A 19,856-nucleotide genomic window follows, 5' to 3' on the forward strand; every position below is an offset into this window, starting at 1 on the left:
AAAAACCTTGCACCTCTATATCTCCGAAAGTGCTGCGTAGAAAAAATTGAGACATAGCTCATTGTAAGGAACTCTCCATGGGGAATAACAACTGTTAATGATGATGTTATAGGTGCCTCCATTATGACATCATAATTCGACAAGTACAAAACTTTATCCGATGAAGATGAAATTTCTTGAACGTCATCTAGGGATAAATTGGTGGAGAAAAAAATATATATAATGATGGCATTGGTCACGTGGTTCGGCCGCCATATTTGTTTTAACACAAAAGCCTTAAAAACCATGAAAAACCCTTTTCTCCGAAATGGCTAACCAGATCGAGGCAAAACATTACATGCATGATCACATACCCATGATGAACAAAAAGTTCCATGACCATGACGTCATAGGTCACATGGTTTGGCGGCTATGATTTTTTGAAGAACAAAACTTTAAAAAGCCACTCCACCTGAAAGGCTGAACAGATCAAAGAGAAACTTCACACATATGTTCCCCATGCCTTGCGTATACCAGGCTGTCCTGGAATAATTCATATGTCACATGGTTTGGCGGCTATATTGGATTGAACGAAAATCTTTTTAAAAATTATATCTCTTGAACTGCTTCATTGATCAGTGTGAAATTCAAAGTAATGTTTTAGTCGTAAAGTGGAATACGTGTTAAAAAATTCAACATGATTGGTCTTAAGGTCTGGCAGCCAGATGTTATTGTTTGAAGAAGACATTCTACGATATTATCTTCTCCAGCCAGGTGAGTTTTCGATATATCTATTAATTATGTAGTTTGAAGTCAGTGGCATCCTGTCTATTAGTTACGTACGTCTATTAATTATGTACTATCACAATGTAACTTTCGACACTTTGGATTGCTGAGACCCATTGGACGTTTGAAGAGCCTTTAAGATCCTTCAAGACCCTGAAGATCACCAAAACCCCAACATACCCTGAAGATCCTTGAATACCATGAAGACCCTGTGGACTCAGAAGACCCAAAAGACCCAAAAGACCCAAAAGATCAGAAGACCCAAAAGTTTTGAGGACCCGAAAAGACCTGAAGACTCCAAGGACCCAAAAGAGCCATAGGACCCTCATGACCTAAAATACTCCGAGGATGCAAAAGACCCCAAGGACAGCCTCATTAAAAAAAAAAAAATTTAAAATGCAATACTGAATTCAGTTTTATTAAGAGGACGTAATGTGTCACGCATGTCTGATGAAAGTGGGGTTGTACTAAATAATGAAAGAATGTACAAAATCACACCACTAAATACACCTCACAAACAAGTCCTGGCGAGGGTCTGCAATCTTTGATTGCTCTTTCTTGTTATTATTACCATCGCCTGAGGAGAGGGTATTGCATTTGAGCCGTTTGTCTGCTTGTTTGTTGTCTGTCTGTTTGTTTGTTTGTTTGTCAACACAGAATAAATATGATTTTCTCTGCAGCCGTTGGTCTGATTGACAGGAAATTTTCACCTTAGATGCAACTACACCTGTATAATTTTTAAATGATAATTATGACGTCATAGGTCACGTGGTAAGGGTTCCATCTTGGAAAAACCGAAAAACTTTGCACCTCTATATTTCCGAAACCGCTGCATAGAAGCAATTGAGACATGGCTCATTGTGAAGAACTCTCCATGTGGAATAACATATGTTAATAATGTCATAGGTGCCTCCAGTATGACGTCATAATTCGACAAGTACAAAACTTCTTCCGATCAAGATGAAATTTCTTGAGTGTCATCTAGGGATAAATTGGTGGAGAAAAAAAAAATGATGACGTCATCGGTCACGTGGTTCGGCCGCCATATTCGTTTTAACACAAAAGCCTTAAAAACCACTGAAAACACGTCCTGGCGAGGGTCTGCAATCTCTGATTGCTCTTTCTAGTTATGTCTTATCTCACATATGAAGCAGCAACACAGCCTAGTGTTCATTAAATATGAGGCCTAACTTAGTCACTTTTGTCTTCATTGTTGCTTTGAACACTTCCATTAAAGTCTGCATTCATAACCATGAAGTAAATCTCACTGTTAACATTGATTAATTCATAGATTTAAGTGGATGTATCTGAAAACTGATGAAGGTAAAGTTGTTTGAGGATTTAGCCACAGGTTGCTTTAATAGCTCATAGTAATCTCACCGGCTTACATTCCAACGATTGTCGATTAGTTGATACAGTATGCTGAGCATTCATCATGGACTGTCCTGCTTTATATATGACCGCAGTGATAACGCCCTGTTCATTAAATTAATTTCTGATGGAGTGAAGCATGAGACATGTTCATGCCAGGTCATGTGGCATGTGTTGACAAAAAAAAATTCTACAATATCGAGGCTCATGGAAGAGTAAGGTGACAGAAGGAGAAAGGCAAAGCACTACCAGTGAGCAGCATTGCAAGTAGCAGGGGAATGAAAGAACAGGTAAAGAAGAAGGGGACAAAACAGCATCAAACCTGAATGAGGCCTATAACACCACATGGCCCAGACATGGACAAAGCCAGCACTAAAAGCACAAGCTAATGCACTCGACAAGACGCACAAATACATAACATGATGAAATAAACAAAACTGTTCAATAAGACAATTCCAGAACAGGTGCACTCACTTTTGATGGCAACCAGGTGGCGCCTGGCAATGAAAGAACCGATAACCAGAACCAAGATTTGATGCTTTTAAACAGATATCTTGTGGAGGATAAAGGTGCATGACTATGGAGATACCTGATGAACAAATAAATGAGAGTAGATGGAGGCCTGGCAGTGCCTGGTGTATAATGTCCATGCATGATTTCATACACTTGTGGGTATGGAGAAACCATTACCTTTTAATCTATCTATAATTCCAGTAATCTCTGTATGTCTGTATGTCTGTGACCGCTGTTTCTCGACAACCACGGGTCCGATATACTTTAAACTTGCCAGGTATATTGCTGGGGACCCGAGGATGTGCCTTTTCAAGGTTTCATATTAATCGGAGAAGTAGTTACCGAGCTATGTCCAAAAAACGATTCAACCAATCAGAGAGCAGCGAGCTATCACGTGTGCCGAACGTGGCGAACAGACTCTGCCTCGGACGGCACATTTGAGAGCGTATTCATTTATTTCACGTTGGCAAACTATGTTGGCGTTAAACTATGTTTTAAAACTAATTAAAACTAATTTGCGATTCTTTCGCTTTCCTGCGCGTTTGTGCACGCTATGGCGATTTCTTTACCAAACTCCGCAAGCCGTTCGCTTTGGACCAAACCATTTCATGTAAATAGAGGGGGGGGATTGTCACCGTACTCGCAAGCCGTTCGCTTTGGACCAAACCATTTCATGTAAATAGAGGGGGGGGATTGTCACCGTACTCGCAAGCCGTTCGCTTTGGACCAAACCATTTCATGTAAATAGAGGGGGGGGGATATAATTTTAGATATATATTGTTACAGACACGACTTTGATGTTAAGGTGGGCCGAGCGGAATGGCCGTCGTGTCCGCACAAATTACCCGATTGTACTCGAACGTTTACGGAGCCGCGCTACGCTGGATCAATAAGGAAAAAGAAGACACACGGCTGGATTATAATGACAGACACCAATGTTTCGATTCTCAATTATATTCGTACGGAAAAGGTTAGATTACAGGGGCTAGAGGTAAAGCACAGAAAAGATGGGCACTTAGACACAGGCTTATCTTAACCCCGGACAGACGACAGGTAAACGGGACAACGGCTGACTCACACGGGGATTGATGGCAAGGAAAGGCAAGTAGCGATGGCTCAAGGTGCACTCTTGGCTCAAAGCAGGGTACAGTCCGGTCCAAAGATGCGGGGAGGTCACAGCTCTCGGAGGTAACGTTCTTTCACAGGCGGGTTCTCTTCCTCTCAGCGATCGCAGGCAACGTTCTTTCTCAGGCGGGGCGCATCTGACTCAGCGCTCGCAGGTACCTCTTTCTCCAGCTGGGGGCGCATCTCTCTCCACTTCCGGTAAGTCGCCACGTATATCCGGCGGGGAGTGACACGCCCTCGGCTCGCTAGCGCCGCCCCAGATGGAATCGGTCCGCCCTTCTGATTGGGTGCGGGGGGTTACCAGGCTCCGCCCTTGAGGAGGAGCTGACAGCCAGCCCCTCCGTGGTAACCCCGTGGAGCGCGTGGTCAATGGCGCTAATCGAGCCGGTGTGAGGACGCATCCTCCCCCGCGCCGCCGCCATCTCCTCTGTTGTTGTTGTAATTGTTGGGGAAGAAGATGGAAGGAGGTATGGGAAAGGTCCTAAACTCACTACTGATGCCATATAATCACATTCTGGTGCAACGAAGAGTCAGAATTAATGGAAACGAGTCCTTAACTGACATAGATTAAGAATAACTAGCAAGATGTCCGAAAGTTGTCTACGTGTGGTGCGGTGGACCTGGGCACGACATTTAATGGGGGAATAAGGGGAAGGTCGGCTCTACTGAGTGTTATTTACATGCAATGGGACTAGGGAATGGGGGATTGGGGAAAGTTGGGGAGTATTGGAGAAATAGGGGAATATTTACAAGCGGATATGGAGGCCAAATTCCATATTCGCAACATTGCACCCTTCTCTACCCTCGGGGCGTCCCGACCCGATAAATTTTTACCTAGTTTAGTGTGGCACTCAGATGTAGTCCCTCTACTATTAACTCTACCCTGAGTGCGACAGTTTTACAGATGTTCACAAATGAGTAAATATGTCCCCCTGCGACGTTGCACCCTTCTCCTCACAGAAACACACCCACAGGATAACCGAATCCGGAAAGAATTCTCAAACTACACATACAGCCGGTAGGGAGCATTATTTACAAGACTACGCTGCTATTTACACTACGATCCAGGACCTGTTTTTGGAGGAACACATGCAGATGTTATGCATAGAGAGAGCGCGCTTGCCAACATCGATACACCAACCCACGAGTGCTCTGTGGCCGACGGCCTTTAATAACGTGCAGAGCACCCTTCCCGAGCATCAAAAGCACCACCCCACCACCAATCGGTGCAGTCACCATTGTTCATTGGAATAAAAATAAATTCGACAACCCCTAACCCTGCAGGTGTCTCTTGCTCTTCTTGTGGTGCACTTGGTGTTAACTAAAAGTGGTTCACCTGTATGGCATAGGTGCCACGTTGACCCATAGGTCCATCCCCGGGTGGTGCTTGGCCGCAAACGAACTGCGGTCCATTGTGGGTGGCCACAAACATTGCGGTCCATATGGTGTATCGATCCCGGCAGCAAACAGCGAAAGTGCAGGCCCACAACTGCGCAGCCAGCACCTCTCTCTCCTCTCTCTCTACCCCAAAGCCAGATCCTCGGAGGTGGGAGACAAAAGAAGCAGACAAGTGAGTAAGGTGGTAAGGGCGCAAAAGTGCACGCAATGTAAGGTGATGCACACTGGGGGCACATGGGAACCAGGTGAGACAGGTACGTTCCTATCGTACGCCCCCCCCCCCCACCAGGTAACCTACATGGCCCCTCCCTTACCCCTTACTGTATCCACAAAACACAACACTACCCATAAACATCTACTTTACAAATCAACAAACATCCCGACTGTCTTCCCCGTTCCTCCCATAAACCAAATTCGTCTTCTCTCCCTCCTAACCAATCAAATTTGCCATTTTCAACTCAACATCAAAATTTGCCATTACCAATTCATCATCAGTCCCTCCTAGGGAGGGAGAGATGGAATCACCCCAATGTCTCATCCACGTCGTGATGCGTCTCACAAATCCACAGCAATCTCATTTCCTGCTACAAACCAAGAAAACACAGGTGTGGAGTCATCATCATCACCACAGGTAAGTGGCTGCGTATGGTGCGACAGGTTCATCAATCCTAACTATTTCCTAAATGACTTTAACAACTTTACACTACCCGGGGTCTTTCTCCGGCCAAACCATTGGCCTTCTTACACTATGGGTTCTAAAAACCAATTCCCATTGGCCAAACTGTGGTGCGCTTCAATTTGGGGTCTCACTCCCCCGATTCATCTCCCGGTGCCCTCGCACAATTTCTGGGCTGCGGCGTGTACCTCTCCCAGTGGGTCTACCCACCTGCACACCTCCACCACTGCAGTTGCCTCCGAGCTTACCTGCTCCTTGCCCTAACCTAACTACCTGGGGAAGGCCCTCTGGCACTCTCCCCACTCGGTGCCCTCTCTGGCACTGGGCTACCCGGGTCCGTCCTCCGGATCCTCGGGCCCCATCCACAACTCTACCGGCTCCCAGAGCCCACCTGCGGCCTCACCTGGCCGACATCCTCACAGTGGTGGAGTGCCCAACCAACTACACGCACTAACAGGCTACACGCCCAGCCATTTCCACAACACTAATGCACCCATTCACAACACCATTCTGCAACCGCACCACAAGTGCCAATATCCAACCACAATTTACCTGTACCCTCTACCTAACACTTACACTACCCGCCCCGGGTACTCGTGAAAGGGGGTCCACTCTTCCCCCATCCACACCTTCGCACCATGCACACCACTCCGTACCACTTACTCCAACTCTCTCCACACACCTGTACTTGCACACCTGTGCTCTCACACCTGGTGCCACCTGCACCCTTCTCTCCCCAAGCGCATTCGCGCTGATCCACAACACTCACTACTCATACACTGCTCCACACACCTGTCCAGTTGCACACCTGTGCAATCACACCTGTTCAATTCTCACACACACAGCATCATCTCAGCTAACTACTCCCTTCTGAAACTTGCGCTTCCCAGTCGTCCCTTTAAACTATTGCGCTCCCACGTCATTATCATCCATACTAATCTACCTGCGTCCCCACTACAGGTATCAGTCACTAACTAAACTTAACGTTACCTAATGTCATCTTCTAGATCCCTACACACAATATCCTAACCCACCCGGGCTAGTTTTCACTGCCATACACCCCATAAGCTATTGCTCCTTTGCCCCACCATGGGAAGGGTGGCAGGGATGCCATCCCACCACATCGGGGGTCTCTCACTACCAATTTTGCACATCAAATTTCAATAAATCAAAAATTTGCCAATCACTGCCCATCATCTGCCACTCACTACTGCCAATCCCTTGCCAATCATCAAATTTTGTTTTTCTCCAATTTTGGGTCCAAAACACTAACCTCATCACCCAGTCGACTCACTAATACCTCTCGGTGCGCCAATCCCTGTCCAAAGCCCGGCTTCGTAAAGCCAAGCAATGGATGCTGGTTGTTTTGTGCCAGCGGCTGGATGCGTCCGGCACTCGGTGCAGGGACGGGGGCTTACCCGGGCCGAGATCCCACGCATCACCTCGGCGTGGAGCCATCCAATGTCCCGATCTCGACCTGCCGGCACGTCTCAACAAAACGTGGTCGCCATGACGACCCTTCCTATCCAGCCGCCCGCTCCGCCTAGTGGAGCACGGACGCGGCCGTTCAAAGCGAGGCCCGGCACGCACCGAGGGCCCGATTCGGCTATAAGTCGTTCTAAACTCTACCCCGTCTAACGTCGATGCTTCACCTGGATTCTTACACCCCGCAGCCCGTTCCTTGCTCACACATCCAGCCGTGCCCATGCTCCTCGTACCTTTCCTTACACACCCAGGTACCCTCATTCCACTCACAGCCTTGGTCACACACCTGACCACCGAACACCTTGGCACACATTCGTTGCTCGCACACCTCACCAAAACACCTCTTCGCGCCCCCTCCTCTGTCACCTCCTCTGTGACAATCACAGGTGTGCCCTCATTCGCACACCCAACCATGTGCCTCACTACCAACTCCAGCGTGCATTCCCACTCACGCTCTACCATTCTAGGTGTGCATCCTTCCATCCCAGGTGTACATCCTCGCTCACCTGTCACAACCAACTCACTCTCCTTGTCACTCTCACTACTCTCACCTCCATTCTTGACAGCGCACTCACCCTTACTCTTGACAGCGCACTCTTTCCTCATGCACCTGTCCGTTACACACCTTTCTCGCGCACACTCTCCCGTTACGCCCTCTGTAACACTCACCACAGGTGGACACTCTTCCTTACTTCTGACAGCGCACTCTTTCCTCATGCACCTGTCCGTCACACACCTTTCTCGCGCACACTCTCCCGTCACACCCTCTGTAACACTCACCACACCACGCTTCCATGTGCTCCCTCGCACATGTGCTACCACCGACTCACTCTCGCCAGCACCCTCACTCCTTGGCGTGCACTTTTTCCTCACACACCCCAGAGTCGGACTTTCTCGCACACCTCCTTTTTCGCACACCAGACCTGTCGCACACTTCACCAATGGCCTCTCACGAACACCCGGGTCTATCTCGACCCCCAAGCTTATTAAATCCCCTGGCGCATCATACGCACGACCATATTGGTCACCACTTACACCGGGTCCTCTTCCTCTTCGCTTCTCCTCCATCACCTGCGAATCCCTCATCCGGTTAATGAGCACATCATCACGATCCGAACACAGACTTTGGACCAATTCTTTCACCTCCTCTTTTATCTCTTTCTTATCCTCTCTCCGTCGCTTTTTAATTTCGCTCACCCCCTCTTCCACTTCTTCTAATTTCTGCTTCACCTCCTTCATCTCCTCGTGCGCCCCTTTAAGTTCTTCCTCTAACTCCACTTTATTTTTTTCTATGTGCTCCCGCACCTCCCGCTCTTTAACCTCCATCACCTCTACCACTTTGTTCATTTTTTTTGTCAAGTCCTCATGTACCGTCTGACACTCTTTTTTAATTACCCCTACGTCCTTTTTCATCTCCTTCTGCGTCGATTTTAACCCCTCTATTACCGCTGTGTTCTTCTTTACCTGTTCCCCCAACTCCTTTTGTCCCACTGTCAGTTGTTCTACTCCCAGCGTCAACTCCTCTATACCACTTTGCAATTTTACAGTCCCCTTTCTCACCTCCTTCTCCATGCGCTCCTTACAGTGCCTCACCTCCTCGCGCACTCCTCCGACCTCCTCACTCACACCTCTTCTGATCTCTTCTCCCATCACTTGCATCTCCTGCCCAGATGCCACCCTCATCTGCTCCATTTCCTCCCTGTGAGCATCCAGTTTGGTTTCTACCCCCATTCTGACCCCCTCTATCTGCTGCCCCATTTGGTTAACTTCCCTTTCCGCTTGGTCCCTCATGTCCCTCAATTTGCCTTCCATGGTGTTTTCTAACCCCTCTAACCCTTTTTGCATCCCTTCCATTTGATTCTCTTGAGCGGCCATTCTGTTTTCTACCCCCATTAACCCATTTCTCACCTCTTTTATCCCGTTGTCTAACCCCTCAAAATTATTGTCTAACCTCCCAAATTTCTTGTCTAACTCCTCAAAATTATTGTCTAACTTCTCACTGGTACCCCTCGCTTCGTCCCTCATTACCCCCATTTGGCCCTCCAATCGCTCACCCTGAGCATCCATCCGGTTCCCCATTCTGTTTGCCATTTCTTCATTATTCTGGGCCATAAGGGCCTTCATTTGTATAAAAAACAAGTTCCAATCCACCGGGGGCGCTGCCACGGTCGTCGGCGCGGTGACCAGCGAGGCGCCATTTTGCGTGCTTGCTACCCTCGCTGTTTCGCTCTCCTCACGTGTCTCAATTTGGTCCTGGACCGACCCTGCTTCACTCTCCCCTACCGGACCCCAGCCGTCTTGATCCGCCATAGCGCGACTTTCAAAATTCGAGTTTCGTAACACAAATCCAAATTTTGCTGTTATAATTTCGTCGAGCGCAGTAACCGCGGGACCGCGCTCCGGATCGATTTTGTCGAGCGCAGTACGCGCTCCGAATCGATTTTCCCTCCCAAAATTTGGGCCTAACTAATTTAGTCCCGGGTCCGAATCTCACTCCTCGACACCAATTGTTACAGACACGACTTTGATGTTAAGGTGGGCCGAGCGGAATGGCCGTCGTGTCCGCACAAATTACCCGATTGTACTCGAACGTTGACGGAGCCGCACTACGCTGGATCAATAAGGAAAAAGAAGACACACGGCTGGATTATAATGACAGACACCAATGTTTCGATTCTCAATTATATTCGTACGGAAAAGGTTAGATTACAGGGGCTAGAGGTAAAGCACAGAAAAGATGGGCACTTAGACACAGGCTTATCTTAACCCCGGACAGACGACAGGTAAACGGGACAACGGCTGACTCACACGGGGATTGATGGCAAGGAAAGGCAAGTAGCGATGGCTCAAGGTGCACTCTTGGCTCAAAGCAGGGTACAGTCCGGTCCAAAGATGCGGGGAGGTCACAGCTCTCGGAGGTAACGTTCTTTCACAGGCGGGTTCTCTTCCTCTCAGCGATCGCAGGCAACGTTCTTTCTCAGGCGGGGCGCATCTGACTCAGCGCTCGCAGGTACCTCTTTCTCCAGCTGGGGGCGCATCTCTCTCCACTTCCGGTAAGTCGCCACGTATATCCGGCGGGGAGTGACACGCCCTCGGCTCGCTAGCGCCGCCCCAGATGGAATCGGTCCGCCCTTCTGATTGGGTGCGGGGGGTTACCAGGCTCCGCCCTTGAGGAGGAGCTGACAGCCAGCCCCTCCGTGGTAACCCCGTGGAGCGCGTGGTCAATGGCGCTAATCGAGCCGGTGTGAGGACGCATCCTCACCCGCGCCGCCGCCATCTCCTCTGTTGTTGTTGTAATTGTTGGGGAAGAAGATGGAAGGAGGTATGGGAAAGGTCCTAAACTCACTACTGATGCCATATAATCACATTCTGGTGCAACGAAGAGTCAGAATTAATGGAAACGAGTCCTTAACTGACATAGATTAAGAATAACTAGCAATATGTCCGAAAGTTGTCTACGTGTGGTGCGGTGGACCTGGGCACGACATTTAATGGGGGAATAAGGGGAAGGTCGGCTCTACTGAGTGTTATTTACATGCAATGGGACTAGGGAATGGGGGATTGGGGAAAGTTGGGGAGTATTGGAGAAATAGGGGAATATTTACAAGCGGATATGGAGGCCAAATTCCATATTCGCAACAATATATAGTACGGGCATGCCCTAGTATTACAAACCAGCTAAAGTACCTGGCGTTTCCCAGGAAAATTTGTGTTGTTGACAACAAATCACTACAACCTCAACATACGACTCACAAAACATATTATTCAATCACTCCTAGAAAAAAAACCCAGGCAGTGCATAAGCTACATGATCACTCAAGGCCTGAACACGGAGGTGGTATTATAAACCTGTGTAAAGCAATCTTTTTAACAACAGGCGCATGTGTCATTGGATTGCCCTCTGCACAGCAGGAGACAGGGTTTAGCAATTGTGTGTGTGTGTGTGTGTGTGTGTGTGTGTGTGTGTGTGTGTGTGTGTGTGTGTGTGTGTGTGTGTGTGTGTGTGTGTGTGTGTCTCACACCGCCACCAGTCCTCATCTTTTTCAGGCCCCCCTTCCAGTCTGGTCCGCCAAATCACAGGCCCCCATCCCACTTGGGGCCGCAAAATCTGATGCTCCCCTCCCCCTCCAACTCACACTCCAAACCCACCCCACCCCCCCACCCCTCTCCAACTCAGTTCTGCCAAATCTCAGGATCTTTTCATTTTTTTTATTTTAAAGTAAATGTTTTGGTTGGATAGGCATTGGTTGGACACAAGGAAAGGGTCACTGAACAACATGCTGTAAATATGTATAATAGAAAACCAGAATCAGGTAAGTATTATTAACCCTCTTTATGACAATAACCTTCTTTGGCAGACACTAAATTTTAATTACAATAACACGTGCCAACATTAATGGTTAGGTTTACTCATTTTAGCCAATTAACATGAAGCATCCTGCGGTTAATACAGGACCACACATACGCTGGTATCACGGATCTCCTTGAAATATCTTAATAGCTCGATGTCTACTAATCCGGGTTAATACTCCTCCATGTCGGTAAGTAACATCGGTTAGGTTTTTGCACTCTGGTGTGTAACGACATTTTGTGGTTTTACACAGCCTATGCTACGTCAGGCACAATGGTGTGTTTCCAGTGTCACCGATACTTTATGAAGGGTTAACTTTTTCAAAACCCCAAACTCACTACGAATTATGCATTCCATGAACAACAGTAGTTTAGGAATCATATACCATCAAACCTCCGAATCAATCAATACAAAGTGAACTTACAGTCACGTGAAAAAGTAAGTACACCCCATGTAAAGTTTTGACTTTTTCAACATATTTCAACATACAGCTATTTGATCTTCACTTCAACAATATTGATAGATAAAGGTGATATAATATAACAAATATCATGAAACATTTACATTTTGTAGTCCATTGTATAATTTAAATAAACATAAATGGAAATTTCGCATGTGGAAAAAGTAAGTACACCCTTACATGTATCACTACTTCAAATACCTAAAATTAGAATCAGGTGCAGCAGCTCAGGTGCAAATGATTAGAACATCGTTACAGAGGATCTTGGAGGAACCTGTCTTATTTAAACCTCAGACATTTAGTTTTGTTTGCTCTTTGTTGTTGAAGTGTGCGGCGTCACCATGCCTAGATCAAAAGAGCTCTCAGAGGCCTTCAGAAAGAAGGTTATAGATGCCTACGAGTCTGGGAAGGGATTTAAAAAGATCTCCAAACAATTTGAAATCAATCATTCGACTGTCCGGAAGATCATATACAAATGGAGAAGATTCCAAACAACTGCCAACTTGTTCAGGCCAGGCAGCCCCAGCAAGTTCAGCCCGAGAGCAGACCGCAAGATGCTGAAAGGAGTCTCGAAGAACCCCAGAATGTCATCACGGGACCTTCAGGTAGCTTTTGCCACTGTTGATGTCAAAGTGCACGAGTCTACCATTAGAAAGAGGCTGCACAAATTTGATCTACATGGGAGGTGTGCCAGGAGGAAACCTTTGCTGTCCAGGAAGAACATCAGGGCAAGACTAAAGTTTGCCATTGAACACCTAGGCAAAGACCAGCACTTCTGGAACAATGTGCTCTGGACAGATGAGTCAAAGGTAGAGCTATTTGGCCACAGTACCTGAAGACATGTTTGGCGAAAACCAAAGACAGCATTTGACCACAAGAACCTGATACCAACTGCAAAGCATGGTGGTGGAAATATTATGGTTTGGGGCAGCTTTGTTGCATCAGGGCCTGGGCAGCTCACCATCATAGAATCCACTATGAATTCTTCATTGTACCAGAGGGTGCTTGAGGATAATGTGAGGCCATCTGTCGGAAAGTTGAAGCTCAACCGAAGGTGGACCTTGCAACATGACAATGACCCTAAACATACCAGTAAATCCACCAAGGAATGGCTGAAAAGAAAAAAAATTCTCCCAGTCGATGTCAGAGACTGGTAGACAGTTATAAGAAACGCCTACTTGAGGTTGTTTCTGCCAAAGGGGGCAATACCACTTATTAGAGCCAAGGGTGTACTTCCTTTTCCACAGAAGGAAATGGCATCTCTGTTAATTTTTTGTTGAATAAATTATTGCAAAGTCAATTTATCATTGTTTTTTTGTTCAATTAGGTCACCTTTTATCTATAGATACTGTTGAAATGAAGATCAAATATTGATATGTCCTCATATGTTAAAAAGATAAAAAAACATATCAAGGGGTGTACTTACTTTTTCCACATGTGAAATTTGCATTTATGTTTATTTAAATTATACAATGGACTACAAAATATAAATGTTTCATGATATTTGTTATATTATATTGAAGCACGCGGTGCTACGCGCGTGACTTGCTACCAAGGAGGAAGCGGACAACGCGGTAAGTTTATAGTTCTTTATTCCAAAGAAGTCACTGTAGCACTGGCGCGCTCCGGGCTGCACGCCCGGTGTATAATGTATATCCTGAGGCCATGCCTACCCCTCGGGCGTGGCCGCCGCCCACTTGGTGCGCGGAATGATGTCACCACGCCAGTGGGCTTTCGTGTCCACCACACGCGCCCCCCCAGAATTCCCGCGCACCTGGAGGGCCAGTTTGCGGGGCAAACGGATGACCCGGCCGAAGCGCCCTCTGGTGACCGGCGGCGTCCGGGGTGCAGGGATGCCAGCTGGGATGCCCCCGGCTGTACCCGGGATGGGTGCCGGACCGGGGGGCGGCGTGCCTGCGGTGCTGTGGGTCCGCCCGCGGGGGGGGCGGCCCCGACGCGGGGGCCGAGCCACCGGCGGTGGGTGGTCCACGTCGAGGTGGGCCGGCTTGAGGCGGTCTATGGAGACCCGGTCAGGAGTGCCGCCGATGTCCAGGGTGAAATGTTTCACCCCGGTCTCCAGCACGCGGAAAGGCCCGTCGTACGGGGGCCGCAGTGGTGTCCGGTGGGCGTCGTGCCGGACGAAAACGTACTCCGCGGTGCGAAGCTCCGGGGCGACGTGTGTAGGAGGGTGCCCGTGGTGCGCCGTCGGCACCGGGGCGAACCTCCGGGCGGTCTCCTGCAGCGCAGAACGCTCCTGCGCCGCGGACCAAGGTGCCGTGGGGTCGGGGAGGAACTCGCCCGGCACCCGCAGTGGTTGTCCAAAGACCAACTCCGCCGCGGATGTGTGCAGGTCCTCCTTGGGCGCCGTCCGGAGGCCCAGCAGGACCCAGGGGAGCCTGTCGACCCAGCCGCCGTCGCGGAGGGTGGCCCGGAGCGCGGCCTTCAACGAGCGGTGGAATCGCTCGCACAGGCCGTTGGCCTGGGGGTGGTAGGCCGTGGTTCGGTGCAGCTGGACCCCGAGCCCCCGCGCGACCGCGGCCCAGAGCTCCGAGGTGAACTGGGGGCCGTGGTCAGACGAGATGTCCGAGGGGGCACCGAACCGGGCGACCCAGGTGGCGATGAACGCCTGCGCGACGTCTGCCACCGTCGTCGCCGCCAAAGGCACGGCATCCGGCCACCGGGTGGTGCGGTCCACCATGGTGAGGACATGGGTGAAACCCCACGAGGGGGGCAGAGGTCCCGCCAGGTCCACGTGAACGTGGTCGAACCGACGTTCCGGCACCGTAGACGGGGCCAAGGGGGCCTGGGTGTATCGGTGCACCTTTGCGCGCTGGCATGCGAGGCACGTCCTGGTCCAGCCGCGGACGGCCTTCCGGAGGCCATGCCAGACAAACTTGTCGGTGACCAACTGCTGGGAGGCCCTCGTGCCCGGGTGGGACAGGCCGTGGATGGCGTCAAAAACCTGGTGCTGCCAGCCTGCGGGCACGATGGGGCGAGGCCGCCCGAGGGAGACTTCGCAAATGAGGGTCGTGCCCGCACCGTCGAAGGGCACGTCGGTGACACAGAGGCCTGTGACGGCGGTCCGCAAGGCCTGGACCTCGGGGTCGGCGGCCTGGTCCGCTGCCATCCGGGCATAATCGATGCCAAGGTGGACTGCGTGGGCGACGGCCCGGGAAAGGCATTCGGCCACCGGGTTGTCCTTTCCTGCGACGTGCCGGATGTCCGTCGTGTACTCGGACACGGCCGCGATGTGATGCTGTTGCCGGGCCGACCACGGCTCGGCGACCTTGCCCATCGCGAAAACCAGCGGCTTGTGGTCGACGAAGGCCGTGAACGCACGGCCCTCGAGCAGATGGCGGAAGTGCCTGACCGCCAGGTGAAGCCCAAGCAACTCGCGGTCGAAGATGCTGTAACGGCGTTCGGGCGGGCGAAGCTGCCGGCTGAAGAACGCCAGCGGTTGCCAAGCTCCATGCACCCATTGCTCGTACACCGCGCCCACCACGTAGTCCGAGGCATCGGAGGTGAGGGCGATCGGTGCATCGAGTGCCGGGTGCGCGAGCATGGTGGCGTTGGCCAAGGCGAGCTTCACGCCCGAGAACGCCGCGTCCATCTGCTCGGTCCAGGTAACGTCACCTTTGCCCGGCTTCCCCCGAAGGGCCTCGTGTAAGGGGCGCAGGAGCTGGGCGATACGGGGCAGGAACCGATGGTAAAAGTTTACCATGCCCAGGAACTCCTGGAGCCCCTTGATTGTGCGGGGGCGCGGAAACCCCTTCACTGCCTCCACCTTGGCCGGTAGGGGGACGGCCCCGTGCCTGGTGACGCGGTGCCCCAAAAAGTCGATTTCAGCGACACCGAACCGGCACTTGGCGGGGTTCACGATCAGGCCGTGCTGGCCCAGACGTTCGAAGAGCGTGCGGAGATGGTGAAGGTGCTCTTCGCGGGACGCGCTGGCGACGAGGATGTCGTCCAGGTATAAGTACAAAAACCAAGCCGCGCAAGACGCTGTCCATGAGGCGCTGGAATGCCTGAGCCGCATTTTTCAAACCGAAGTGCATCCAAAGAAATTCGAAAAGCCCGAATGGCGTGATGACAGCCGTCTTCGGGATGTCCTCCGGCCTGACAGGGACCTGATGGTAGCCGCGTACGAGGTCCACCTTTGAAAAGAAGGACATATTCGCCAAGCGGGCGGAAAAGTCCTGAATGTGGGGGACGGGGTCGCGGTCGGGGGTGGTGGCGTCGTTGAGGTGCCGGTAGTCCCCGCACGGTCGCCATCCCCCGCCGGGCTTGGGCACGATGTGGAGCGGGGACGCCCACGCGCTCTTGGAGCGCCGCACGATGCCGAGCCGCTCCAGCGTAGCGAACTCCGCTTTAGCTACGGCGAGCTTCGTCGGCTCGAGGCGGCATGCCCGGGCGTAGACCGGTGGCCCGGCAGTGGGGATGTGGTGTTACACCCCGTGCTTGACGGTCCCCGCCGAGAAGATCGGCCGCGTTAGGGCCGGAAAACCCGCGAGGAGGCGGGCGAATTCGTCCGCTGCCGGAAGCGTACAGATGAACCTGGCCGGAACGGAACCGCTCAGCAAGCCGCTCGATGAGCCGCTCTGTGAGCTGCTCAACGAGCCGGGCAGCGCACACGGGAGCGAGCTGAACGTCTCAGCCTGGACAAGCCTTCTGCGCTTTACATCGACCAGTAATCCATTAGCACATAAGAAGTCCGCGCCGAGCAGTGCCATGGGCACGTCGGCCATAACGAATGACCAACGGAAAACCTGCCCTCCGAACCGCAGGGAGAGACGGCGTTTTCCGTACGTGCGTATAGACGTACCATTGGCCGCAAGCAGCGTGGGACCTCGGCCCGCGGTGTGCTTGTCGGACGTACCGGCAGGAATGGCACTCACCTGCGCTCCCGTATCGCACAGGTAACGGCACCCGGACAAGGTGTCCGTTATGTTCAGAAGGCTGTTGGAATTGCCGACGCTCACCGTTGCCACCGAGCGCCGGCTCGCCCGTTTCCTGACCTGCCGAATGAGCACGGCGGGCGACACTGCCGAGCCTCGTGGCCGAACTTGGTGTGGAAGGAACACCAGGCGGGCAGCTGCGGCGTCGGAGGCCGCGGTTTTCTTCGCGGCGGCGGCGGTGGTGGTGGTCGGGGCGTGACGGCGGACACGAGGTGCGGTGCATCGGGGAAAGCTTCGGGAGCCTCGGGAGCGGCAACCGCGCCAAGACTCGCCTGCGTGTCCAAAGCCGCATAGTATTTGTCGGCCTCAGCAGCGAGCGCACGGGGTTCCGTTAACGCGGAACCAGCCAAAGCGAGGCGGACTCGTGCTGGCAGCTGGCGTCGAAACAACGCCCGGAATAGAGCGTTCCGGGTTTCGTCGCCCATGAGCGCCAGCATATGGTCCATACGGACCGACGGTCGCGTGTCCCCGATCTCGGGGAGGTCCAAGAGGCGATCGGCCCGTGCGTCCACCGTAAGGCCGAACGTGGCGAGGAGGAGACGCTTGACCACCTCGTACTTGCCATCGGCAGGTGGATCCCTTAGGACCGATACGACGCGGGTGGCCGTGCCGGGCCCGAGGGCGGCGACCACGTGGCAGTACATGGTCTCGTCCACCGTGATGCCTCGAAGTCGGAACTGGGCTTCCGTCTGCAGGAACCAAACTTCGGCTTGTGACTCCCAGAATTCGGGGAGCTTGATGGAGACCGCGTTGGTAGCCATTGTTGCGGTGGTTTCGGGGAGTCAGCGACGGCTGACTCGAATGTCGGAGGTCACCAATGAAGCACGCGGTGCTACGCGCGTGACTTGCTACCAAGGAGGAAGCGGACAACGCGGCAAGTTTATAGTTCTTTATTCCAAAGAGGACACTGTAGCACTGGCGCGCTCTGGGCTGCGCGCCCGGTGTATATCCTGAGGCCACGCCTACCCCTCGGGCGTGGCCGCCGCCCACTTGGTGCGCGGAATGATGTCACCACGCCAGTGGGCTTTCGTGTCCGCCACAATATCACCTTTATCTATCAATATTGTTGAAATGAAGATCAAATAGCTGTATGTTGAAATATGTTGAAAAGGTCAAAACTTTACATGGGGTGTACTTACTTTTTCACGTGACTGTATGTGGGGTGACATAAATTCTACCATATATATACATACTTAATAAATAGATGAAGTTTCAGATTTGACTACACATAACTGTATGAACGACCGTATCGAGGCCTGAAGGCCAATTGTCTGTTTTTATCTGGGGCAAATTTTTTTATTATTCAAACACAGCCTGAGACCTTCTTCTGGATGAAAGAGGAGGCCACATGCAAAGTTTGGTTGCACTGGTTTCTGCATGAGTCAGAATGCATGAATGAACAAACACACAAACAAACAAACTTTCTTCTTTGTATATTAGATTGTTACTGATCATCACACCTGCTTTTATGCACCCACAGGGATGCATCCAAATGATGATTGATTTCCTGGAACACCATCACAAGGCAGCTTTCATCCTTATCTCGGTTCTGTGCATCTTCGTGGTAATGATCTCTGCACAGCCCACATACTGACATTTCCGACTGTGTTGAAACCTCACAGTTCGACTTCCTTATTTGCAGAAGGTTGTGGTCTGAGATACGGTGCCCCTTGCACACAAAACTGGATTCGTAGTTCATGTGTTCCTTTTTTTAATGCACACTGTTTGTTACCAGGAAAATGGAAACTCCCTGTTGAAGACATTACAAACGGCGCTTCATTGCAAGCACATTTGAACTATCAATAACATTAATATTGTAATGGTTCTTGAACTCATCATATTCCGTGCATTTTTGTTTGCTTTTCCTGCAGTTTTTCTCCGTCGTCGTATCTGCCATATTTCACCAACTGGTGAAAAAGAAGGAGAAGAAAGAAAAAGGAGCCTTCCTCAATGGGGAAGAATTGAAGCACCTTCAGCAAAACATCCACACTTAATCAAGAAGACTCGCATCACATACTTTCCTTTGCTTTGCTGTTTGCATTATATAAACTTACATCTTTTTTTTTCAGTAGTTTTCGTGTTTTTCATGATTTCATCGCATAGGATATTAATGGTACAAACAGCTTTCTTTGCGTGATCAATTTCCTTGCACCATATCATAGACCTTACAACCTGTTCTTTATTTGTTGCATAAGCAATGCCTGACTGTTTCAGCTATAGTTGTCTGCCGATGTATTGTCTCCTGCATATTTGGGTAAGAATTTTGTGTTTTACTGGAGTACCAGGATTACCTTTTATAGTCGGGTGGAGAATCAAACCCAGACTAGATAGCTCAGAGGCGAGTGCACTATCTCTTAGCTGTCAATTGAGTCATCCTAAGCCGATAATTCATCCTGTGATTGTTGTTATTTGCACGAAGAATAAATTGATTGAGTATCTGCTGTGTGCTCTGACATATACAACCGCCGTGGCATCGGAACTCTGGTGTTCTTCAACACATTGCGGTAGTGGCATCTTTTTTTTTCTTTTTTTTTTTTGTATACAAGATAGAGGATAGTGCAAGAGCTAAGATCAATCACAAAAAAAACAACAATCGGACAAACAAAACATACAATAAAGGGAGCGGGAGACAACATGGGGAGAGAGAGGGAAGCACACAAGTACAGCAGCAGAGAAAAGGGACATCGGAAGATCTGTGGGAAGGAGAGGGCTTGGGGGGAGGAGACGTGGGGGCGGGGGAAGTGGGTGGGAAAGGGA

General features: G+C 50.7%; 2 protein-coding genes across 2 annotated transcripts in view; one reads left to right on the forward strand and one right to left on the reverse strand.

Moving 5' to 3' along the window:
- Positions 1 to 5,431, reverse strand: part of LOC137426999 (uncharacterized) — a 121,733-nt gene extending 116,302 nt beyond the window's left edge. Inside the window, exon 1 of the mRNA XM_078778782.1 lies at positions 5,111 to 5,431. Within this exon, the coding sequence (XP_078634908.1) occupies positions 5,111 to 5,408 (298 nt within the window). The 5' untranslated portion in view covers positions 5,409 to 5,431. The remainder of the gene's footprint in view (positions 1 to 5,110) is intronic.
- The window catches only part of LOC137426995 (tetraspanin-18B), a 34,130-nt gene extending 14,593 nt beyond the window's left edge, over positions 1 to 19,537 (forward strand). Inside the window, exons 7-8 of the mRNA XM_068116082.2 lie at positions 18,580 to 18,663; positions 18,971 to 19,537. Coding sequence (XP_067972183.2) covers positions 18,580 to 18,663; positions 18,971 to 19,093 — 207 coding nt within the window. The 3' untranslated portion in view covers positions 19,094 to 19,537. The remainder of the gene's footprint in view (positions 1 to 18,579; positions 18,664 to 18,970) is intronic.
- Positions 19,538 to 19,856: the final 319 nt, after the last annotated feature.

This window comes from Myxine glutinosa, chromosome 5, assembly GCF_964187855.1.
Source record: "Myxine glutinosa chromosome 5, kmMyxGlut1.1, whole genome shotgun sequence".
NCBI classification, from domain to species: Eukaryota; Metazoa; Chordata; class Myxini; order Myxiniformes; family Myxinidae; genus Myxine; species Myxine glutinosa.